The 26,228-nt window shown below is 37.8% G+C and overlaps 1 protein-coding gene across 7 annotated transcripts in view; it reads left to right on the top strand.

The window, feature by feature from the left end:
• The window catches only part of UBR5 (ubiquitin protein ligase E3 component n-recognin 5), a 125,081-nt gene that overhangs the window by 48,367 nt on the left and 50,486 nt on the right, over positions 1-26,228 (top strand). For all 7 annotated transcript variants that reach the window (XM_074353060.1, XM_074353059.1, XM_074353058.1 and 4 more), the window contains exons 10-22: positions 7,102-7,218; positions 7,505-7,615; positions 8,674-8,828; positions 9,643-9,760; positions 12,413-12,597; positions 14,843-14,952; positions 15,787-15,899; positions 17,238-17,381; positions 17,477-17,588; positions 17,833-17,987; positions 18,271-18,468; positions 22,678-22,888; positions 23,846-23,972. In XM_074353060.1, coding sequence (XP_074209161.1) covers positions 7,102-7,218; positions 7,505-7,615; positions 8,674-8,828; positions 9,643-9,760; positions 12,413-12,597; positions 14,843-14,952; positions 15,787-15,899; positions 17,238-17,381; positions 17,477-17,588; positions 17,833-17,987; positions 18,271-18,468; positions 22,678-22,888; positions 23,846-23,972 — 1,856 coding nt within the window. The remainder of the gene's footprint in view (positions 1-7,101; positions 7,219-7,504; positions 7,616-8,673; positions 8,829-9,642; positions 9,761-12,412; positions 12,598-14,842; positions 14,953-15,786; positions 15,900-17,237; positions 17,382-17,476; positions 17,589-17,832; positions 17,988-18,270; positions 18,469-22,677; positions 22,889-23,845; positions 23,973-26,228) is intronic.

Here is a 26,228-nt window from a genome sequence, read left to right as displayed (position 1 = left end):
TACATATGTTAGATGCCTGTTTGCAAGGCTGAGTGCTGCAGTCAGAGAATGCAGAGAGTTATTAAAGGGAAGAAAAGATCTTGCCTTTAGAACAAGATGCAGAATTATCATGCAGGGGCATTAAGATAAATTCCACATGAAGAAATGGGCAATATATGGGACCATTTGGTCCTCCACTTGGGGGTAATGATCCCTGCAGAGTTACAAGGGTTTTGGGGAAAGCGTGACAGAGGATAGAGTGGTAGGTGAAGAGTGCAGGGAGATGGAGGATGTCGGCAAGCACTATTTGGAAAGTAGTCTCTTTCTCTCTTTTTGTGTATGTCGGGGGTGGGCAGAATACGCATCCCAGCTTAATTTCAGAAATGACCTAATCCATTATTTTTGAATTTAAGTTTGGTTAGTATCCATGGCCTTTTTCATTCTCCTTTTGTTAGGGTACATGAGAAATTCCACGGGTAAATTATCTGGGTTAGTCCTGACTTTACTACCACCTGTTTAGAGTAACAGCTACTTCTTCAGAATTTCACCAGTTTGTTGGCTAATAAGTTTCTTTCAGTGGTGGAATGAATGATCTCTTTTCTTTAAGCCTTTGCAGTATAATCTTAAACTGAAAATATTTGAAGTAACCTTAAACTTTTGATTATTTCCATAAATTATTTGATTTCAATGTCAAAGTAGTATAAAAGCATAATTGGGAACCCTTGTGCACTGTTGGTGGGAATGTAAAAGTAAATTGGTGCAGCCACTGTGGAAAATAGTATGGAGGTTCCTTAAAAAATTAAAAATAGAACTACTGTATGATCCAGAAATTCCACTTCTGGGTGCTTATCTGAAAAAAATGAAAATAATTAACTAGAAAAGATACACGTACTCCCATGTCCGTTGCAGCATTATTTACAACAGTTAAGATACTGAAGCAACCTAAGTGTCCACCAGTGGATGGACACACACATAACACACAGACACGCAGAGGAATACTAGACAGCCGTAAAATAGAACGAAATCTCGCCATTTTCAACAACATGGATGGACCCCAAAGGCATTATGCTAAGTGAAATAAGTTAAAGACAAATAAATCAGACAGAGAAAGACAAATACCATATAATCTCACTTAAATGTGGAATCTGAAAAAACAACCAAAACAAAGCTTGTAGATACAGTAAACAGAATAGTCCGTTGCCAGAGGAGGGGCGTGGGAGAAGTGGGTAAAGGGGGTGGGGATCAAATGGTAAAAAGAAAGAAAACTATGACACCTTCCCCCCTCCCCATTAACTTTTCAGCATCTTTTTTAAAAAAGCATAGTTGATAATTAGGGATGTTGAAAGCTCTGAAGACAAGTGAGTCATTCAGTCAGTGGTGGAGTAGCCCTTGAATGAATGCATGCTGGGTGTTAGGCCTTTTGTTCAGGTGTTGGGTTGAGAGTTTTGTAGGAAGGCAGAATAATGTTGTTAATGCTCTGGCGTCAGTACCGTGATAACATTGGGTGCAAGAGGCTTTGGGGAATCAAAGGAGGCCAGAGTTATGATGACCAAGGGCGTGGACTCTGGAGCCGGGCGGCTGAAGGCCCTGTCCTGGCCCTGCCTCTTCCTGGCTGTGTAGCCTTGGGCAAAGCCTTTAACTTCTCTGGGCCGTGGTTTTCTCGTCCATAAAATGGGGATAATAATATTTTTTACTTTATGGGATTGTCATGAGAATTAAATGAGTTAATGTATGTGAAGCATAAAGAGCAGGGAGAAGCAGATGCCCATTTTACAAAGAGAAAGGCCGTTCCCGCAGGTCGGGGCCGGCAAGAACCCGGGGGGTGGGTGCGCGGTAGGCCGTGCGGCAGCAGTGCTTGGTGTCAGGTTCTCTGCCGGGAGATACAGGCGATGCCCCTTGTCGGACTGGGCTAGAATGCACGTAATGAAAGCATTTCATTATAGTAACAATTGGCATAATAAGAACTTAACAGGTAATCTCTATGCACCAGAGTAAGACGCGGAGGGAGTGCCTGAGTCCAGGCCTCGAAGTCCCTGATGTTCACAGCTGAACTGGTCGAGTTTACTCTGGTTTCTAAGTAGTTTTACCCCAGAATACCAATTTATTACCCCCCCCCCCAATCCTTCTTTCCTCTCCTCCTCTCAAATAAAAACTCCTCCCCTCTTCCTGTCCCCCTCTCTCTCTGCTTATACTTCGTGCTTCTGGAAAAAGCTGTGATAATTTAGTTACTTGGATGAGAAGGTATAGTCTTTCAATTAGGTGATTATCTAACAGGGTTCCTTTTTCACTTCACAGTCATTTTTGGAATTTACTTTGCTCAGATTAGAAATTTAGTTCCATGTTGCTGAACGTCTTCATTTAAATTACAAATATATGTAATTTGTGTGCATGTATATATATATTTATATATATATTTTCTTTTTATACCAACCTACTTCCAACAAGAATCTAAAGTAACTTGTAGGGGAAAAAATGCAGCTATGGTAGTAACAAAGTCTGTTAAAGGTAGAATGTAAAGATGAGAGCTAAGTCATACATGTTGAAGGGAAAGGAGGGAGAGAAATTACACAGAAGTCCATGCTCAGTAAATCAGCTGAAGTTGAACATAAAAACTTTGCTTTGTGCCCTGTTACAACTCTTTCATTTTAGAAGAGACACACATCCTTTATTTTCATAAGCTCTCAGAGAAGAACTTGATGGAAGTTGTATGGTGGGTGATGAAGAATCAAAACTGATTCAGCAGGGCAGTGCTATGAATTTACAGTCACGTCCCTTACTGCTCTGGGTCTATTTTCGTCTAGTCTAGGGGAAATAAGACAATTCATTCCCCACGAGCCTTTTGAATTGTAGAATTGTGTGTTTTTCTCAAGTTTCTTTGAACAGTGTTGAGAGGAAGTAGTCCCTTAACATTTGTCTCCTTAAGTTACGGAGCAGCTTCACTGTTGGGACCAGTTGATCAAACTTGTTGGTCAGACTCCTTTGCCTTTAAGGTTCTAGAAGTGGAAGTTGGGTAGGGAGGTCTTTTTTTTTTTTTTTTTTTTTTTAAATCAACTCATGGAGGCTTTCAGGAAGTATTTGTTAAAAGTTAGCTAGGTATGTCACAAATGCAATTTAATAATGAAGTAGGAACAAAAGGAGAGGTAGTCATCCAAAGGAAGAGAAGCCAGGCATAAGGAGAAAACAGAAATGTGGACGGGCAGGAGAGATGAGGTGAGAACAGGGCCCCTCACCAGTTGCGCGTGCAGCCTGCAGCTGCGTAGTGTCCGTTTCAGCCACAGCACGCGGCACGTCACTGTTGGAGCTGCTGCTTGATGGCAGAACTAGTGTTTGCTGATAGTAGGAAAAAGTTTTTTTTTTTTTTTTTATGAAAACCAAGTTTTGTGGGGAGAAATTTAGGAATAAAAAGACCAGCTTTTTCAAAATACCAAGTCACTACATGTAGATGAGGTTAATAAGGGCTTGAGTTGCTGGGCTGAGTGATATTTTTTTTAAGCTTTGATCACCAGGTAATTTTTATCTTTTTTAATATTTTCCATCTCCCTTAGGAATTTCTTATTTAGTCGATGACTTGTTTATTGTTCAGACAGTTGCAAATTTACTGATTAGATTCAGCCTCGAAGTGATTTGTTTTTGTTTAAAAAAAATAGTGCTGCATACTACTGACCTTTAAGGAAACATGCGTATCCACTTTTTCCAGTTGGGTTGAAGCAGGCCCCAACTTGCTCAGAAGCAGCCATTAGTATTTCATTAAAACAATAAAAGCATTGTTTTCTGTGACATGAAATGTGTGAGCTGAAATACTGTTCCTTTGTGTGTATTTGATTTGTATTTCTCTGCATACTAATTGCTTTGAGCAAGAAGCAGTAAGTGATTTTTCTATCATCTTCCTTTGGTTGGTAATTGTGCCATCTACCCACATTTGCCCATAATGGATGTTCAGGGCTTTCAGGGTTCACTTAGCTCATTCAGGACTAATAAACTGGAGAACAGTGGCCCATCGTTGAAGGATAAAGGTAAGTCAGTGCTGAGAGGGCCTCAAACGCCGTGGTTTTGCTATAGGGATGATCTGTACAGGATCGTACTGCTCTGGCAGGGCTTATACTCAAAGAAATTTGAGTTAAGATTTAAGATGCATTTGTTCATTCAGTTGTCAGTGTGCTCCTACTGTGTGGCAGGCGCTGAGCTGGCCTATGGGAATGTAGGGGTGAATGCGTCGTGGACCTTCCCATGGGGAACTCAGTGGGGAAGGCAAGCATTCACATACAATGAAATGTGTCCACAGTGTGATCAGTGCTGGACTGAAGGTGTGGCTGTGGGGCTTAGGGGTTCAGGGTGGGAATGACTAATGCCACCTGAGAGAAATGGCAAAGACTTCACAGAGGAGATGACATTTAAATAGCATTTTTAAGGATAAGTAGGTGTTAACTAAGTTGCAAAGACATTCCAGACATATCAAGTATGGGCCTAAAATCACGAAAGGTCAGGGTGTGTTTGCGAAACAATGAGAAATTCAGAACTGCCGCCCTGTGGTGGGGAGTAGGAGAAAAGGCAGATGCAGCAAGACTGTAAAGGGCCCGAGGCAGCCTGCCCAAGAGTTAGGGGGGTGTTCTGCCTGCAACATTCTTAGAGGAGTGACAGGGAGGTAGGTGGGCTTTGTTTTGTGTGCTCTTAAGGAGACTACTGGCATGGTGGGAGAAAGACAGGACTGGGAAAAGGCTAGAGCCAGTGAAGACACTAGTAGAGTCATTATAGAAAGGACTGTGAGGATCTCAGCCGAGGCAGTGACAGTGCGGACCGAGGAAGGAGGAATCTGAGAGGCATTTGAGACAAGAACAGCACTGGTTTACTAGTCACTATGTAGTTGAGAGGAAACGAGGAGGAGTTGAGGAGAGTGCTCGGGCGCCCGTGTGCTCTCCTGCTACGAGATGGGTGGTTGGTGGGTGTTACTCTTGGAGGTAGGACTGCAGGGGACATGCAGCTTTGGAGGAGGTGATGAATCCATTTTGGAGATGTTATGGTGCTGTTAAGGTCTCCAGGTAGTCAGTCTGCAGGTTAGTCTGGAGATAGGAGATGTACGTGTTTAAAAGCTTGGTGCCCTAGTGGTCACAGTCAGGCTGAGGGTGGAGCATAATTGAAAAAAAGGGAAAAGGACAGAATCTGGATCAGGGAGTACATGGTGGTACAAGGGAGATGGAGAAAACGGTAAGGTAGGAGGCCAGTAGAGTCGTGACCTGTGAACAAGGGAGGAGAGGTTCTAGAACTGGTGATGAACAAGGTCAGATGGTTCAGAGAGTTTAAAGAGAAGATGATTGATTAAATGTGTGGGACACTAATATGACTGTAGGAGGAGCGACTACAGCTGTCAGTGAAAGCTGGTGAGGTTAAACATACGCCAAGTAATAATTCATTTTACTGTGAGTAAGACTGAAGGAAAGATTAGTTTGGATAGTTGTTGGGGCAGTGAGAGGGGGTTGTATCCACGTGTTTGTGGGTTATCGTTAAGTAGTAGAGAGGGGCACTTCTTTCTCAGAGATTATGTGGTGGAGAATTGTGTTTTTCATTAAGTAAATCTGGAGATAGGAATATTCAAGAAGCTTGTGCTTTTGGGGTGAGGAGGAGATGAAGTCAGGACAGCAGAATAACCAGTTGAATTTGATCATTTATTTGTGCCAGGTATTTTAATATATGTTACTTTATTTGGTTTTTACCTTCCCTTCTGCAATGTATTATTATTATTATGCCCATTTTAGAGGTGAAGAAAAGAGTTCAGAGAAATTACATAACCTGTCTGAAGTTACCTACTTAATAAGTAAGTGTTGGATCCAGGTTTGGGGCTCACTTGGTCTGATTCCATCATCATTTTCACCAGGAGGTTGAGAAGGAAGTATGAAGTAGACCTGTTAAGACTTGATGTGGCCGGCCTGGAGAAAGCAGTGTTTTTCAGATAGATATGGTGAAGGGAAGAGAAGAATTGTTAAGTTGGAAAATTTCAGATTTGATCTCTTTCCCATCCCTTCATAGATGTGACTTGAAAATAGGGCTGACTGGCACTGGTAAAAGAGAAGATAAAAGTTCGTCTTCTTTCTGTGCAGCTCCAAGGCATACCCTGTTGTTACTGTAAGTCTTGGCAGGCTTCAGACTTCAGCTGAGCACCATAACCCATCTGACCAGAGAAATGGAATTTGACAGAGAACTAAAAAGATGCCATTAGTTTAGCATACTCTAGAGCCAGAATTTCAAAGAGAGCAGATAAGTTTTGTAGTAGCAAAAATAAGACCTGAAATCTGTTGGCAAGTTTCGCTCTGAGATTTCTGGGTAAATTCATGACGCTAATCATACTGCTCTTATGTTAAAAAAAATTATCATTTTATCACTGGTATTGTTTAATTACATTATTTACATTTATTGTTCATTTATATTGAAGCTTTTTATAATTTAATTGCATTCCAGCTCTCATTGCATGTGAATTGCTTTAAAACTAAGTGAGCTTTTACCTTAAAAAATGACCTAAATCCTTGTTTTAGCAGCTTGAAATACCCTCCCAGGAAGGAATCTTCTGTTTTGACACTTGACTTTCCCTGCTTCAACTCTTTAGTCTATTTTCTTCTCCATTTACTCAGCACATTTACTGAGCATCTAGTCTGTGCAATGTTCTAAGAATGGGGAATACAGTAGTGAACAAGACAAAGCTTATGTTTGAGTGAAATAGACTGTAAGTGTGTAAACACAGTAGTATGTCAAGTTGTAAACTTCTGTGTACTAAAAAGAAAGCAGAGTAAGGAGATGGAGTATTAGAATGCTGATTTTATAGTTAGTGTGGTCAGGGACGGTCTCATTTGAGCAGACTTGATTGAGGAGAGGGAGTGAGTCAGCTGAGATACAAGGCAAGCAAACAATAAGGATGTGGTGGTATTCTGGAAGGAGCTGGAAGAAGGCCAGTGTGACTGATGGCGGGAGAGTGAGTTTCAGGAGGGGCCACATTAAGGAGGGCCTTATGGGCTGTGCTAAGCTCTGTGAACACGTAGTTAATCTAGATTTGATGCCATAATTCAGGTGTTGTATCCAGATCACTAAGTTTGGCAGTTGTTATATTTAGACTGTTGTATTACTTTTACTTCATAGGATGGAACAAAATTCATCTGTATTGGGGCTTTATATTCTGAGCTTTTGGCTGTCAGCAGTAAAGGAGAACTTTATCAATGGAAGTGGAGTGAATCTGAGCCTTACAGAAACGCACAGGTATTTTGTTATATAAAATATTGCATTAAATAGCTTTCCAACCAAACATGCAAAATGGTAATCTGTTTTCTTATGCTTTCTTTTTTTTTTTTTTAACATTTTTTATTGATTTATAATCATTTTACAATGTTGTGTCAAATTCCAGTGTTCAGCACAATTTTTCAGTCATTCATGGACATATACACATTGTCACATTTTTTTCTGAGTTATCGTAACACTTTGTGTATATTTCCCTGTGCTATACAGTGTAATCTTGTTTATCTATTCTTTTCTTATGCTTTCAAAGAATCCGTCCTTACATCATCCACGAGCAACATTTTTGGGGCTAACCAATGAAAAGATAGTTCTCCTGTCTGCAAATAGCATAAGAGCAACTGTAGCTACAGAAAATAACAAGGTATGAAACACTATGCGTTGATTGATAAACATTACTTAAATTCTTGATTTTCTTCCTCTCTTGCTCCTTTTCTATCTTTACATTTGTATCTTTCCATCTAATTACCCACTATTTTGAATATTGTGGTTCAGTCTTCATTACTTATATCAGTTGCTTTGGACAGATCTCTCTTCGAGAATCTCCTGTTTTCTTATTTAGTTCACATACTGATTTCTGATGTTCTCAAGGTTCCTTGTTCACTGGACTCACATGATAGCAGGATATTGTAGCAGATGCCTTCCTTATTAGCATGTAGGATGACATTACTATAGACAGGGAGGTCAGAAAAAATACTTTAATGATGCACTGAAGAAAAGCTTTAAGCAAAATAGCTTGGCACTAAATTGCTGAAAATAGCAGCATGTTGTAATACTTTGTAAGTAAGCCTTAGTAGAGTAACCCAGTGTATAATCTTTTTGTTGCTCATTTATCTCTATGTTATAATCCAGCTTCAGAGGTAGCTTTCTGCTTTAAGGGAAGGAAAAAATAATCAAGCTGTGTGCTGACAAAACAGGTGGTAATGAAAAGATAGACTGAGGAAGTATGCTTATTATACCTCAGATTATCAGTTTGACTTTAGAGTCACTTAATTCTTTTAAAAATTACTGGAGCAGATACTTACATTTGATTAATGCCTTAGAGATGGCTTTAGACATTTATTTCAGTAACTGCAATTTTAATTGATTTGTTTGAAGAAAATACTTTAGTTTTTAGTCTTATTAACACTTTTTCTGAATTGTTTTTTGGTCTAGCCTTTAGCTCAAAACACATTTAGAATTCTGGTCCGCGGAGTAGGTATTCCTTGCCCTTATTTTGACCACAATCCTTTCCTGGCAGGGGGGAGGGAATAAATTAGGTTTATTTATTTGCTTTTAATGGAGGCACTGAGGATTGAGCCCAGGACCTCGTGCATGCTAAGCATGCGCTCTACAGCTGAGCTATACCCTCCCTTGACCACAATCCTTTTGAAAAGATAGATAACTTATTTTTATTTAAACCTCTGATGTTTTATTCTTTAGGTTGCTACATGGGTGGATGAAACTTTAAGTTCTGTGGCTTCTAAATTAGAGCATACTGCACAGACTTACTCGGAACTTCAGGGCGAACGGATTGTTTCTTTACATTGCTGTGCCCTTTATACTTGTGCGCAGCTAGAGAACAATTTGTATTGGTGGTGAGTATGGCGTGGGGGTGTTTTCTTCTCAGGGAACGCTTTTATGCACATAGATGGGTGCTTTGAGTAATGGAATGCCAGTAGAGAAGCTCAGTCACAAGATGAGGCTTTACAGAGAGGGAAATTTCACTTTGGAGCAAAATAACATTGAAAAAAACCTTTAAAAAAGCTTGTAAAAAAACCTACTTAGTGACTCTATGAAATTTTTAAAAAGTATAAAGTAGAAATAAAAATCAAACTTACTCTTACAACCCAAATATAACTACTATTATAGCATTTGGGGGTGTTTTATTTATCTTCTTTTCCTGTACATAAACATGTCCTTTGCTTTTACTTAATTGAAAGCATAGATTTTTTTTTTTTCATTGAACAGTTACTTAAAATTTAATTTTAAAGGTTACTGAAGTCTTTCATTGTATGAATATTCTATGCCTCATTTAGTCCTTTAATGTTATAAAGGGAGTTTAAACGCACTTTCTGTTGTGTTTTAAGGAATTATCGGTAACTTTGCATTGGCAGAAATAATATATAGAGGAATCTACTAATGAAATAGAATTATTTGGAAGAAGATACCAAAATGATGGATTTCCTGTAAATTTTAATTTTAAAAGTTTAATAAAAATGAATCCAGTTAGATATTAAGCCTATGATCAAGTTATACTTATGAATAAGTTATACATGTTATACATTATACTGGCAAAAATATTGGAGAAGGAATATTCCAGAAATGCTTAAATATAATATGTGTAATTATAGATTTATTTAATGGGCTTCTTTGCTGCTTATTTGTCCAAATTTTGCTTTCCTTTTTCAGGGGTGTAGTCCCTTTTAGTCAAAGGAAAAAAATGTTAGAGAAAGCTAGAGCAAAAAACAAAAAGCCAAAATCTAGCGCTGGTATTTCTTCAATGCCGAACATCACTGTTGGTACCCAGGTAGGTGATTAGAATTAAGTCTGTCCTAATGGACATTGTCTCTCTTCAAAATCACTTTCTTCCCCTGTAAGTAATTCCCCTGTAGGCACTTTTATACATGAATGCCATTTGAAGGACCAGGTTCCAGTAGTATGGAGGTGCCACACTGCTCTTTATCCAGTAGCTGAGTCACACATAGAGTCTGCCCTGATGTTGCCTGGTTTCTCTGTGGGGCAGGGATCCCAGACTTGCCTGGTTTTAAGAATCATTTGGTACTTAAATGTGGGGTCTGGAGCTCCTTACCTGAAACTTCCCTTCAGTTGGTTGGTGTTAGGGCCCAGGCTTCATCGTGTTTAACACACATCCCAGATGATTCTCTCTACCCAGCAGTTTGAAAGATACCATTCTCTGGGGGTCTTGTCGGCATGAGGCAGGAGGCTTTGTCAAGTACCCCCGTTTCTGCTAGCTTCTGTTTTTTGACTCTGAGATGGTTTGAGGCTCCTATAGATATTTTACGGAAGGTGATTTTTCTAATTGCCCAGTGGTTCTCAAAATGTGGTCCAAGGACTCCTGATGGCTTCTCAGCCCTTTCCAAGGATCTGCAGAGGCCTTCTTTTTCCAGTTACACATCTGTGTAAGGCTGAGTTGTCTTCATATACTTTAGTTAAAGTAACATCACAACAGATTGAATGCAGAAGCACACACGGGAATCTGGCTGTCTTCCATTAAATCAGACATTAAGAGATTTGCAATAATGTAAGCAATGCCACTTTTCCCGCTGTTTTTTTTTTTTAAGTTATTTTATAAATTGTTTATATTAACATGGGATTTATTAGTATTAAATAAATATTTTAAATTTTCAGTTTTAATTCCTAATATGTTAAATACCAACTAGATACGACCCACATAAACAAAAGATATTTGTGCCCACAGTGATAGGGAAAGAGGGGCCTGAGACCGAAAGAGTTTGAGAACTGCTGTTATCCTTCTAGTTCTTCAGATTCTCCGAGAAATTTATCTTTGAGATAAAAGTGGATGCTTATGTTCACTGCAGCAAGTTCTGTGTTTTAAGGACTTAACACTGAGACACATGGTGGGTTTTATTATATAACATGGTACTGATTTCCTGATCTAGTACTTTTTTTCAGTTCAGTTTTTTCTGATCACTACAGGGTGGTAGCATCTCATCACTTGCAAGGTGGTATCAGTTACATTTCACTGATGTCTTAAAAAGTAGTCACTACTTTAGCTGTTACTTTTCTCCAAAACTCAACTTAAATGTACTTGTTCTCTCTGTTTGGGGGTCTATTTTTTTTTTGTCCTATTCACAATTGTCTTGTTCTGACTCTTTTGTTGACCTTCGAACTAGGAGGTTTTAGTGATTGATTACCCACTTCATTACTTACGTCAGACTCTTGGGACAGATCTCTCTTCTAGGAGCCCCTGTTTTCTTATTTAGTTCACATACTGATTTCTGATGTTCTCAAGGTTACTTATTCACTGGACTCACATGATAGCAGGTTATTGTAGCAGGTGCCTTATTAGCATGTAGGATGACATTACTATAGTCAGGGAGGGCAGAAAAAATTAAAGTTGCACTGAAGAAAAACTTTAAGCAAAAATAGCTTGGCACTAAATTGCTGAAAAATAGCAGCATGTATGGTACTTCGTATAGAACTAAGATTTTGTTTTTAAAGTGTAGAAAACTGGAGATTTAAGACAGTCACAGCCACAGAAGAGGAAAAACATTCATATGCTAGCATCAGAAAGATTTGTTAATTAGAATTTTCAGCTAAACCTGCACTCTCAGATCATAATTGTTGAGTAATATATTTAGCAAATATTCATTACGTGTCTTGTTATGTGCTGGATGTACTTTTCCTTTAAGGTGCATTTTTTAAATAAGGCATTAATAAATAACTTATATAATGCGCCACATTTCTTTTTCAATTATAGCCTTCTTACTGATCCACTTTTAGGCTTTTAAGCCTTCACCAGTCTATTTTGAAATTTAATGGATGAAACATCTCTTAAAAGCCAAGCTAAGCAGGATATACCCTTTTCAAGAAGTTGGTTCTTATGAACTATTCATTTTATGCCAGAGAACTGTATTGGGTGACACAGAACTATTCTTTGACAGAACTACTACTCCATGTCAGTATTTCCAGCTTCTGTGCTTCTTAGATATACCACCTTTCTCCTTGTGAGTTACATTTCATTATAAACCATCAAAAAACATGTCTTCATATATGCCACTGTCAAGTATAACATAATCATTAGTTACTGGATGACTGAACAGACTGAAACAGATAGAAGTATAAATGTTTTGTTCACATCTCACTTTTTTAAGGACAGCCTTTCTAGTTTCTTTTCTGCTGTTTCTAATCTGTGTTTTTGTAGCAGGATGGTCAGGATATTTGCTGCATGAAATTTTAAAGCTAATTTTCAGCAAATGTGCTAAAACTATTCTTGCTTTATGGTTTGGGGAACATACTTTCTTGGTGGAGACTTTTAAGTCAATGCTTTATTAACCTTATTGATTGTGTAAGCTTGTATTTGGAAAACCTAGAAAGCAGACCTTTTACAGCTTATATTTTCATACATTTGAAATACGTCTTCTAGTTTGTTTTAAAATTATGTCATCTTGATGGTGATTTTTCTTTTGTTTGCTAGGTATGCTTACGAAATAATCCTCTTTATCATGCTGGAGCAGTTGCATTTTCAATTAGCGCTGGGATTCCTAAAGTTGGTGTCTTAATGGAGTCAGTTTGGAATATGAATGATAGCTGTAGATTTCAACTTAGATCTCCTGAGAGCTTAAAAAGCATGGATAAAGCTAGCAAAACTACTGAAGCTAAGTAAGTACTATGCCCTGACTGTTCTTGATTTTACACCAGTGTCTAGTTTGCTTTATAGATGAAGGGAGGTAACCAAGTGAGACTTGGAAGCACACAGTGACATAGAAAAATGCTAACATGGGGGGTCTCGTTAAGGTCCCCACAAGTTTTGAAAGGAACTGGTAAAATTTACTGTTTGCAGCTTAGTTAATATTTGTATATTATAGTTGTCCTTAATATTTAGTGGCCAGAGTGGCAGTGTAGAGTTCCCTTTGATGTCCTTTGCAGGTGTTGTATAGCAGTGATGGTGCATTCAGCTTTACTACATTACGTTAGGCCGACTTTTTCCTCCTCTCTCCATATGTGATCATCTTAATTTCTACTTAACGTCCTGCCTGCATCTTGACCATTGGAAGGATTTTATAGACATGCTGGGGAGGGAAGTTCTGTAAAGGATTTGTAAACTTGTCCATTGCAGGGATATGTGAACAGAAATACCACTGAATTGTGTATCACCCACGTTCTGCAGCTGTGTTATTGTTCGGGAGCCAGGTGCACAGATCTTAACTCTGTACTTTTAGAAACATCTACTCATCTTTAAAAATATTTACATGTATTATAATTTGGTTATTTGGCACATGAACTTAAAAACTTTAATAAAATTTCAAAATAACTTTTTTCTTAATCTTATAAAAATACGTGACCATTATAGAAACGTGGAAGAGTAATACAATGTCACATTCCAGAAATAATGTTTTATATATTTTGATGTACTATTTTCTTTTTTTCTAAATATATACAGGCATTAAAAAGAAATGATTGGGACTGTACTATACTTACAGTGTTTTAAATTTTTGAAATTCTTTAGTTTGCTCAAATGTTGATTGTACAAGGATTACTGTTAAAATAAGTTAAAAATATTCTTTACTAAACAAAAGCTATTGTAATTTATGCTTAAGGTTTTTCTTTTTTTGCTTTTAGTATTTTCTCTGTCTTGTTTTAAAAAGTAGATTTATAGGTTTTCCCTCTTACATTGATTTTTATCCTAAAAATAAAAGTAGCAAAATACATTTTCATTGTTTATGAAACTTTGTAAAGCGTTTGAAATCTTTTTGATGTGCATAAATAGAAAGCAAAATTAAAATAGAAATGCTATCTATATCCTGTGATTTATGAAGTTTTTAAAAATCTTCCTTGAAATTTCACATCTATATTAATAAACTTAGTAAAAGAGCTAGGTGAAATTAAATGTTATGAAGATAATCCTTTTCATATCAATAGGCGTCTTTTCTAGCCATGGAAATGTGTTGACTTTAAACACATGCCGGTGATGAGTCAGTGCTGGCTTGCTTCCACCATCACAAGATTTGTAGAGCAGCCATTAAGTGTTCATGTGTGCTTGTGCCTAGCACCTTGCTAAGATGCTGGTGAAATAGCACTGTTTTTCTGTGGACTGTTTCTAAACTCAAGTGAAATTCCTGGTAGTGAAATTCCTAGCAGATGAGGGGGTTAAGATGATGGCCCTGATCGTAACATATGCCAGAATGGTGTATAGAGGACAGATTTCTGAGTGATACATGACTTCTTTGTCTAAAAATTGACTTCTGCCTTTTAATTAATAAGATAATATATTTTTACCATCTGTAGAATATTCTATAGTTTCTGTAGTTACCATCTCAAGTATAGCATTAATGAAATAAGGGAGAGGGCGAGATAGTTTGTTAATGCTGTAATTTCTCATTTCAGTTATAGCAGGTGATTATTCTTAAACCACCTGTGGTAAACAAAGTTTTATAAACCATTGCAAGTAGAGTTCCTCCTTTGACCCCTAGAAAATTAATGATCTAGTAGGCTTTTTGTTTATTTGCCTTTACCATCTTTTAGGTTAAATTGCTGTGTCCAAGTCAGGGTGTTCACTAAAGTATGAAACTTGTTTGCTCAAGAGGCCTATGATAAAGCTGTGTTGATAAATTGAGGGTAGCTCTTTTTGTTATTCCTAGATAAAACTTCCCTGAACCATTATTTCAAGTTGTTAATAGCTTCACATGGTACATGTTTCTTTTCCTATTTTAAAACATTATTAAAAACTTGGAGTACGCACTGTGTATCTTTTTCAGTACCTTGCGTCCTAAAGAATACTACCATTGTGTACATTTTTTTTACTGTTTCATTCCCCTATGAGAATAAACTTGAGTCTTAAATGATTTGGTGAGTTCCTAATATTTCATTTTCCTAATTATAAAGAGAATCTTATTTCTAATCTCAGGCCTGAAAGTAAGCAGGAACCAGTGAAAACGGAAATGGGTCCTCCACCGTCTCCAGCATCCACATGCAGTGATGCGTCCTCGATCGCCAGCAGTGCATCAATGCCATATAGTAAGTTTTATGTGAAGTGCACAGCAGTCAAAATGAGGTCCAGGGCAGATGGCTGTGTTTAGTTTGTTTCTGCTTTGAAGCAACTCAGACCATTTTAAACATCTCAATATAAATTGTGCTCCTACTAGTTTGATTTTTATTTTGAAATGTGCAACTTTATTTAAATGGAAGAACAGTATTTACAGTGTTAACTATTCTTGCTGTTTTGGAGAGTTATAATCTACAATACATAAAACGTGTTGCAGTCATAGAAGGAAGTAACTGCCACTTGGCTGGAGAACTGCCTGCCTTGGTTAAGGCTGTCATTACTGTAAATCGGTTTTGGCTTAGTCTCAACTTTTGCTCAGAATTTGTAGAATTTATAAACCTATATTTACTACTGCACCTTGGAGTTAAAGAGTTTCTTTTTTTTTTTTTTAAGCTTTCCAAAATAAATTTTATAGTTGGAGTTGCTTTGTACCCAAGGAAGTTGAAAGTTAGTATACTAAGCCATGTAATAGTTTTATAAATAGCCCAGCGGTTCTTCCTTTTTAAACCTTGGTCAGATAGCCTAATTTTGAGGGTCCAAAATAAGTTTCCAGTTTCTTCTTTGCAGTTGTTTATAGTGATATCATTAGGCATTAACGGATATAGGTATCTTTCACTATGAATTCATTTGAACTGGAAGTTGGTCATAAAAACTCAGTTTGTAAAGCAGTAGTTCATGAAGTTCTTATTTAAATGTCTCAATGATGTATCCCTTTACAAATGATCTTTTTTCATCTATTTAGATGAAATCTATAAAGTCTCTTTCACATTTTCTTTTTGGTACTTACCATTTTGTTGTTGTCTAAGAACGACGACGGTCCACCCCTGCCCCGAAAGAGGAGGAGAAGGTGAACGAAGAGCAGTGGTCTCTTCGGGAAGTCGTTTTTGTGGAAGATGTTAAGAATGTTCCTGTTGGAAAGGTTTGTTCAGAATAGCTAAGAATTAATTACTAACTTTAATGGTACTGATTATTGAAGAATTTATGGTTGGTGAGTATTCAGCCCTTCCTGTGAGGCTGCTTTATTTATGGTGTCTGATGATCTCTTTAGTCCAATCCCCTAATCTGATGCACACGTCTCCTCTGTCCCTGACGGATGAGCTGATGACTATTATGCCTCTCCTTGAGCATTCATGGTGATACGCGGCTTTAAAAATTTTTTTTATTTTGGAATGACGTTAAATTTACAGAAAAGTTGTGAAGAGATAACGTTACTCTTTGATACATATAGTCCATTCCTTGGAACTAGTAGACAGTTCTAATGGAGATTGTCTTCCATAACATTTGAAAAATCTTACTTCTGTCTTTAAGCTTCTACCTTCTCTTCCCTTCTTCTGGAGAGGGTCTTGCCTTCTAAGAAACCAAGTGAGTGGAATCCATCAGCTGGAAGGCCATTAATTTCATCTTTCTCTTAATATATTGTTAAAAACAAAATGGGTCCATAGCTGTAGAATATCTGCAAAGTAAAGGTTTTCCTGATTGCTCTTTTGTTTCTGAAATGTGATGGTCTTTCACTTGTACTTACAGGACAGAGTAGATACATTATGTCCTACAATTTGCAAAGGCCTTTCTCATACACTATTCTGTTTGATTTTCAAATAGAACTGTAGTTTATGGGCAGCTATTTTTTTCTGAGAAGATCACATTGGCTTAAAGTCAAAAGCAGTAAGTAGCAGAGGTGGGACTCAAGTATTCTGGTTTCAAGTTCCGTGCTTGGCTTTCTGTGCATTACTGACTATACCTGTGTTGTCCAGCTTTGTAGCCACTAGCCATATATGGGCTAATTAGGTTTATTAAAATTAACATTAAGAAGCCAGTCCCCCAGTCGTGTTAGCCTCCATTTCAGGCACTCAGTAGCCACTCATGGCTGACGGCTGTCAATACTGGACGGCGCAGGTACAGAATGTTACTGTCACTGCCGAAGTTCTTTTGCACAGTGAGGCTCTAAACTAACAAAGGAGGAGGATGGGAGGATTTTGTGGGTTATACTTAGTGTTTTCAATTGATTGTTGAACATCCACAGATTAAGCACTGGCTGCATAGGTCAGTCTTTCTATAGAAAGTATGTCTTGAATATAGACGTCAACAACAAAGCTTTGGTGTGAGGGTATTCAGGTCAGTTTTGTAACTTGCTGATCATTGAAGAAGCGTACTCCTAAGGAATTAGATGTCTTCAGTGTTAAATTTGTTCAGGGAATATAATTTGCATATTGATTTCATGTGAGTTAATGTTAAATTTATCATATGTACCTGTTTCTAGGTGCTAAAAGTGGATGGTGCCTATGTTGCTGTAAAATTTCCAGGGACGTCCAGTAATACAAACTGTCAGAGCAGCTCTGGTTCAGATGCTGACCCTTCTTCTCTCCTGCAGGATTGTAGGTTACTTAGAATTGATGAACTGCAGGTGAGTGTGGTGGAATCCCTCAGCAGGCGAATGTTGGGACTGGCTCCTTGAGTATGTCATAGATTTGAGAGCTGAATTCCTTTTGTGTCATGCAGGTTGTCAAAACTGGTGGAACACCAAAAGTTCCTGACTGTTTCCAAAGGACTCCTAAAAAGCTTTGTATACCTGAGAAAACAGAAATATTAGCAGTGAATGTGGATTCCAAAGGTAAAGATTCTGTAACTTTTTCAGCTGGTATACTCTCTATCCTGTTAATACTTGTGCAGTAAACGGGAACAGGATAAAGTGTTTCGGGGCGTTGGGGAGTTTTTGCCCCTGTGTGTAACATTATGGAAGGAAATATATCTATATTTCAAATGTGGCCAGAGATTTAAAATTTGGTAGGTATGTACTAGAGTTTACTAAAGCTGTATAATAATTTTTTTTTTTAAAACTTCATGTGTTTCTGAAGGTGTGCATGCTGTTTTGAAGACTGGAAATTGGGTACGGTACTGTATCTTTGATCTTGCTACAGGAAAAGCAGAACAGGAAAATAATTTTCCTACAAGCAGCATTGCTTTTCTTGGTCAGAACGAGAGGAATGTAGCCATTTTCACTGCTGGACAGGTACAGAGGCTTATTTTAGCTTTTGAAATGTTATCACAACATTGAGATTTTTGTGAAGCTTAGGATTTGGCTCTAGTTTGCTTGTTATTAAACTACTGAAGTATTAAAATATTCAGCACATTTTAATAGTAAGTTTCTTATTCTATCATTATTACAAACTAATATATATTTTATATATACACACACACATATATAACTAATTTGAAAATAAACATATCTATTGTAAAAATCAGACATACATTTTTGATCATGAGCCAAACTTTTATTTTCCCCTCTATTATAGGAGTCTCCTATTATTCTTCGAGATGGAAATGGTACCATCTACCCAATGGCCAAAGATTGCATGGGAGGAATAAGGGATCCTGATTGGCTTGATCTTCCACCTATTAGTAGTCTTGGAATGGGTGTACATTCTTTAATAAATCTTCCTGCCAATTCAACAATCAAAAAGAAAGCTGCTATTATCATCATGGCTGTAGAGGTAATCTGACTTCTGAAACTACTTGGCATTTCAATTCAGAACACACTGCTAGAGTCAAGGGAAACAGTCTGGAATAGCTCATTTATTGCCCCTTCCCTATAGGAGCTAATAGCCTGTTAGGACAAGAGGGATGACTGAGCACTGTTGGTTACAGTGTGATTTAAGTGTTTGAGTAAGGCATGCATCAGCTGTAGACGCACAGAAGGAAGGGATATAAATCAAACTGTGGCTGTAGAGGCTTCTCTGAGGAGGTAAAGCCTGGACATAACCTTTAAATAGTCAGATAGGGGTCTCCTAGATGCAAAATAAAGGTGGGAGGTGTTACCCCAGGCATGAAGAACGGTGTTTGTGAATCTCATTAACATGTTGGGAGAATATGTACCTTCTGCTATAACTAGAAGGTATGGCTCCTATGGGCCAGTGAGTAGCAACCGAGAAGGTAGGAGAAAGGCGCTGTGGTACCTTGTACATTAACCTAAGGATGTAGCCGTTCCCCTGAAAGCTAAGCAGAGAAGGGTTTTAAGCTATTTTTTGTTTCGTTTTAAAGAAGATGAGCAGTGGATGCAGAATAGAAGTTTAGAAACCAGATTTTAAAAACTAATGTAATTGTGTTAGAAATAAAGTAAGCTTGAATTCTTGGAAATGAGGGAGAGGGGATAGATTTAAGAGATGTTAAAGAAGTAGAAGCTCTAAAGCTTAGTCACAGAATGTCTGCAGTAAATGAAAGGAAGGGGTTATAAAGCTTCTGATTTAGGTGTGGTTGATAGGGAGATGAGAAAGAGGAGGAGAGACAAATGGGATAGGGAAGAGGATGAGTTTAGTTTTGAACATACTGTGGTTGAGTTTTATGTATTTGCTAGATGTGGAGGCAGCACCACTGGAAGTTACTGGAACAATTTGAACAGAAATTGATGTGATTTGACTTACATTTTCAAAAGATCATTGCTGACACATTGAGAACACTAGGGGAATAGGTTGGAAGTAGGGGGACCAGTTAGGAGGCTCTTAGAAGAATTCAGGTGGAAGGTGATGTTGGCTTGGCCCGGGAGGTAGAGTTATGAGTGATATGAGTCTAGATATACTAGATATGTTTTAAAGTAGAGCCAGCAGGATTTGCTTGTGGCTAAATGGCTAAATATAGAGTGTCAGATAGGAGAAGCAAGAGGGCGGGAGGTTTTGAAGAATGAGATTGCCGTTTATCGAGATGAAGATCGTAGGGATGAAGCAGGTTCAGGAGTTTGGTTTTAGACATGTCAAGTTTAAGATTCCTGTCAGATGTCCAAGAGGAGATGGTGAATAGAGAGTTAGATGTGGACTTTTGAAGACCAGGAGAGACCTAAGTTGTAGAAATACACTTAGGAGTTGTTAGTATGTCTGTGATATTTAAAGGGATTATACTGAATGAGGTTACTAAAATCTTGGAGAAGAAAATAGGCCTAAAGACTGAGCCATGAGAATAGTCTCAGCATTTAAATACCAGGAGATAAAGAGGAACCTGCATAAGTGACTGAGAAGGGTTGGAGGAAAACTAGAATGAGTGTTGTCTTGGAAACCAAGTGAAGCGCGTGTTGTCAAGCAGGATGTGTTGATCAGCTGTGTCAAATGATGCTGTAGGCCAGTAAGGCATGTTCTGAATACTGACTTTTGGGTTTGGCTTCATCTAGGTCATTGTTGACAGTGGGAATTAGAGCCTGATTAGAGTGAGCTAAGGAGAAAATGGGAGTTGAGGAACTGGAGATAAATACAACTCTTTTGAGAAGTCTTTCTACAAAGGATGGATATGGAGCTTAGTATGGGAGCTCATTTACCCTCCATCAGGTTAGAGGTGATAAGCAGACTTCTGTTAGACTTGCACCTAGAGTAGTCTGAATGCAGGTGCTCCTGAGAGCTACCTGTGAGCTTTTGTTTAGAGACACGGTGCTCCTGTTTTTAGTTTAGCTTTAATTGTAACCTACTAGATAGTGGTTCCAAATTGGTAGGGGCGTGGGGTTTAAAGTTGATGGCTGTGGCCTGAACTTGGCTCCTAGAGATAGGCTTCACTTCATTTAAAAATTCTGGATTGGTCGCCAGCATTTAAAATCACAGGATTTATATTTAAAATCCAGATTTTTCAGTTGCTTCTAAAAAAATGAGATCTGCTAACACTGGGCCGTCATAAAAACATTAGTCTGTTCCTGTTAAAGGCTATATACATAGGCTGTCCAATTTATTGCAGTTCCCACTACTTAAAATTTGTTGCTCTGAGTCCAAATGTTAGTTGTCATTTATTTATTACACGGTTCGTGTGATCTTTTTTACACACAGCCTCCTCCATTCATTTATACTATTTCAGATGCTTCTGTAGGCATTTGATTCTGTGACCCCTGCACTTTGTCAGCATCTCAAGGGTAAAGACAAAATGTGTCATCATTTATCTTTGTGCCTCATTTACTAGGGCTTGATGCCCAATAAACATAGAAGAAATTTTTACTGAACTCTCTGCCTTTTGTTATGAGAATAAGTGACAAATACAACATAGTGATGCAGAGTAAACTTCTTTGCAATAACATGGTAAGTATGGTATTGATACTTCTAGCATGAGAGCCCATGTACTGGCCAGCAGGTTGGAGATGAGAGCTCCCTGTAGAGTAGCTGCTTCCAGCCAAGAGACTAGCCGATTGCCTGAAAGCATTCTGTATCACAGCAGTGTGCAAGAAAAAATACTGATTTTAGTAATTTTTTTTTAAAGTCCTGGGCTTTTTGTTCTTTGAAGAAACTTTGACATATTCTCTCAACATAGTGGTTTTGCATATATGTCGCTAGACTTTGGCAAATTTAGTCTTCTGTGGCCCACCTCATATTCTTGAACTGGAGCTTGCAATTTATGGGGTCACCTCAGAACCATAGTTAGTTCCACGGTTAGAATGGCCTATCTCACATGTGTCAGGTACCGAAAATAGTTTTTTAGCTGTACTTCATTGTGCCCTCTTTCCCTCATTGTTAACCTCCTCTTGTCCCTCAGGATTGAGGGAAGGGGTAGGTAATTTAGGCAGTTTAGGGGGACCTGGCAAGTTCAAAAGCGTCTTTCTTCCTTCCTTTGCATTCCCACCCATTCTTTTCCCACCTGCTTTCTTCCAGTTTCTAATTCTAGTTAAAAATGAACAAATAGACTTGTTTTCCATAACTAATGCTTTACATTCAGTCCATTAAATATTCCATAACTGTAGTTTACTTTCTGAAAAGAGTACATTTGAGCTCTTTGGTATGTTCGTGCTTTGTCTTAGTCTGTTTAGGCTGCTACAGACAGAGTGGCTTGTAAACAACTGAAATTTACTTCACACAGTTAAGGAAGGTGGGAAATTCAAGATCAAGGCATGGGCAGATTCTGTGTCTGGTGAGGGCCCCTTTACTGATTCATAGACGTCAGTGTGTCCTCACACAGTGGAAGGGGAGAATTCTGGTCCCTTCAGCCCCCTTTAAGGACACAGATCACATTCACATCCTCATGACCTAATCACCGCCCCAAGGCCTTACCTCCAGATACCATCGCACTGGGGGTTAGGCTTCAACATGAATTCGGTGGTGGGGAGAGGGGTGGAATGCAGATATTCAGTCCATAGCATACTACTTCTTAGTAGGTAGAAAAATGTTATGTTCTGTAAGTACTTTATCAGGACTGCTGTCTTTGACAATGAAGTGAAGTACTTTAGTTGTCACCTTTGGGGGATTACATCCGTCATGATTTCCAGGAGGGAGTTGAGAGTTTTTGTTTTCATGTATCATGGTGTGATGTAACCTTAAAGAGCATGAGAGACTGAGAATAAGCTTCGAATAAAATGTATATCCTGTGCTTAATTGGTTAACAGTACTAACAGAGTTCCAATTTAATGGTTATATATGACATAAACCGGGGGTCTGTAAACTGATCTGTAGGTCTGATCCAGCCACTTCTGTTGGTTTATGCGTTGTATATGGCTGTTTTCCCTCTGCAGTCAGAGTTGAGTTAGTTGCAGAAGCTGAACATATTTACTGGTCCCTTACAGAAAGTTTTACCCATTCTTCCATTCCTGTCAGTTGTATTCTCTGCTTAAGGGTACCCTTAAGTTCGGCTTCTTCTGCCAGACCACTTTAAATTGTCTCTGCTTATTTGTTGGCCGTGAGAATTTTTTGACATGTGAAGTGTGCTATTCGAATTCATTGAAGTTTTTTTCCTAAATTGTCTGAGCACAGAAACAAACCTTAATGCAGCACATCCTACGCTGTGACTATGAGGCCTGTCGACAATATCTTATGAATCTGGAGCAAGCGGTTGTTTTAGAGCAGAATCTACAGATGCTACAGACATTCATCAGCCACAGATGTGATGGAAATCGCAATATTTTGCATGCTTGTGTATCAGTTTGCTTTCCAACGAGCAATAAGGAAACTAAAGAAGAAGAGGGTGAGATTAAGAACTATAACATTCTTTAAGAAGAATTTTGGAAATATAAAAATTATTAAAAGAAAAGGAAATAACTCACTATAAATAGTCTGTACTTTTACTTTTCTCTGTAAAATGCAGGAGTTTTGACATTCTCAGAAGGTAAAAACACCTGTTTTCTTGTTTATATGATGATGTATGTAACATGAGTAAATAAAATTTTTATCAATGTGTTTCTGTCATCTTAAATTCTATTCTTTCTGTTACATACAAACTGTATGTATAATACTTAAAGAGCTTTCCTGGTTTTATACTTGCAGATGACTATTTTTACCATAGGACTTAATTTAGCAAGTTAAATTATATTGGGGCAGCCTTTATCCCAATTTTCAGAGTGAATTGTTAGGTGTTTTTGGAAAAGTAAATAAGCCTTTTGTGGTATGAAGTTATTAATTGATGTAGTGAAGGGGAAACTGAAAACCTAAAATGCAGCTGTGTAATTCACAATGGTTTCCCTTATTTTGAATTCTGCCGATATATGCTGATAGCTACATTTTTGAATAGTGGTTTGCAAGTTTCTGACCTTTGTCTCATTATCATTGACTCACTAAAGGATTATAAGTAGTGTATAAATAAGATGAGGTACTAGTACGTGGGTCTTTTCTTCGTCGGTAGTGAAAGGTACATTTCAGCCTGCTTACAGATAACCTTATTTTTATCTCTAAGGTTGAAATTCTTATCTTTGGGGGTTGAAAAGTAAAGCAGAATAAGGAAATAATTCACATATTAAAGGTTTTAGTTCAATCTGGCTTAAGTGTTTGTTGCTCTAAGGAGGAAAAATTAAGCTATTAATTATCAGTAGTATGTGATTTAGAACACTAAAATACATAGCAGTCAACATTCATGGTCTTTTCATACTTAATCTCTTAGTTATTTTCGAAGTTTAAACTGATCCTAATTTTTTCTGTTATGTTCCAGAAGCAGAGCGCTCTGAAAGAAATACATTTGCAGAAAGGCTTTCTGCTGTTGAGGCCATTGCAAATGCAATATCGGTTGTTTCAAGTAATGGCCCAGGTAATCGGGCCGGATCATCAAGTAGCCGAAGGTAATGTGATTTTTACCAGGAAAGTTTAATTGGCGGAAACATAATCCAAGTACAGAAAGAAATGTATCTCTTACCTATGATGTGCATGAATTGGTGGGTCTTTTTATTTTCTTTTTGTTCTTCCCAATATCACCCTGGGAAAAATATCTGATAATATCTAATTATAGTTTAAGTGTAGAGCAGTAGGACCAAGGATCCTTAAAAAAAAATTGAGATAATTTAGACAAGTAGTTCAAACTTGATTCTTTGTGCTTTTAAATTCATTATTCTTGTTTCCTAGGAAGTTACTTTCTTTAGTTGGAGAACAAGTAATATAATAATTGAAAGAACCTCCATCTTTTATTTTCAGATTGCTTATTTAGCTCAGTTTCACCGATGTCCTAACCATCTGGGAGAAAATGAAAGACTGTTGTATATTATGAATGTTTGGTATTTAAAATTTCCAGGCTTCCTAGTTATGAGATGGACAAAACTTTATAACATATTAAAAATTGCTAGCTGTTTGAATAGATGAAGAATATAAAGAACTCAGGGTATAGGTTTGTTTGTTTCTTTGTCCTGAAGGAAAAAAAGCACATTTATATTAGACGTGAGAGCCAAAACTCTTGGTTACTTGACAGATCATTAGAAGCACTGCTTACTGTGCTAATGGGATAGGTTGTAAAGTCTACTTAAAATGAAGACACTCTTTGCCTATTTTCTGTTCTATATTCAACTTTCCCTTTAAAAATGATTCTTCTAAAATTGATTCCAACTTGATAGCTTCCCAGGTTCAAAAACATCCTGAAGTAAGATTTATCAAAAACTATTTATGGGTGACCAAATTATAATGACAGTATAGAAACATTATGTGTAGACTATGCAAAATGGAAATTATCATCAGCTTATTTGTTTAGGACTATTCTAGGCAAAGTGTTTGGTCTAAAATGGAAAGCAACTTAAATTCTTCGTGAAGAAACTAGTGTCTGAATTATTTCAGGTATTTCATTTCCTCAGGGAAAATACAGGTGCAAATCAAGTTGGACTCTGATATGGTTGGTCCAATGCCAGTGCTGCCATCTTTTTTTCATGTAAGGATTATTTTGAAGGCAAAGACTAAAAGGAGCTTCAAGAGTGGGTGATGTGTTGCTCACAGAAATAATTTGCAGAGTAAGCTCCTTTGAGGCATTTGCCGAAGATTTCACTGCAGTGCTCTTACCCAGTTCAAACTCAGGGCTGCCGGTTGAACAGATGAAAGCACAGGAGTCTTATTATCCACGCCGGGCAGTAGGAAGTCCACAGACTCTGCTTCATTGAAGTGAAACCCTCCTCTAGCCTACAATGGATTTTCTAGGCGATGCCCCTTGATGAGTATGCAGGCTGGGATTCATGAGCTGTAAGCTCAAAACTGATGCAATTTCAATATTGAATGGAGTACTGTTAAATGCCTTCAGATGATGATTTGACTCAGAAGTTTTGTTATGTGACTCAATAGTGCCTGAGTACAAAGGGCAGATTTAGTGGAAAGCTTGATTGATGCATCTGATTGCAGGTGTATGTACTCTAGAGATTATTAATCTGGAAGACACATGACCTTCGCTTTTTTGTCACAGTGGTATGTTTGAACATGACTGGATTCTAAGGCTTCTGTAGCATGGATATAACGTGCTTACAAAGAGGAAATTACATCATCCTTGAATTCTTCCATATTGTCAGAAAATACGATGACTCCAGGCAAGCCTATACGAAGAAATGTCAAAACTCTGAATCTTAGCAGCCAAGGTGGTATCTCCTCAGTATTGTCCTCAGCCACTGAGGATACAGGTGAATCTTCATGAATTGTGTACAACATCTTGAAGAATAATTTTCTTTTTTTTTGTTTTTGTTTTTTGTTCTTAAAGAATCTGTATGAGGAGCTGGGCATTGTACTTAAAAATGTTCCCAAGAACTATTGAAGAAAAAAGGTTAAGGACAATTTTTTTAAATGACAAAGAATGACCCCCTCATTTAATATTGAATTGACTACATCACTACAACAAAGTTGGGAGTTTGCAAGTTCAAGATGAGGCTATGGTCTCACTTTATCTTCATTTATTCTTAATCTTCTCTAAGCTAGAGGTTGGAGAATAGCCCATATATGTTTTGTTTGGCCTGTGCTATGTTACTTTTTTTTTTTTTTTTAATTTGAATGCCTTTAGATGAGCATCTATGCCTCTAGTTTGCCATTACTCCCTACTTCTTAAACCTGACTGCCCTTTCCTCAATTTATTTTACCTT

Source organism: Camelus bactrianus, chromosome 25 (genome assembly GCF_048773025.1).
Source record: "Camelus bactrianus isolate YW-2024 breed Bactrian camel chromosome 25, ASM4877302v1, whole genome shotgun sequence".
NCBI classification, from domain to species: Eukaryota; Metazoa; Chordata; class Mammalia; order Artiodactyla; family Camelidae; genus Camelus; species Camelus bactrianus.
This window is presented reverse-complemented; position numbering and strand designations above follow the sequence as displayed.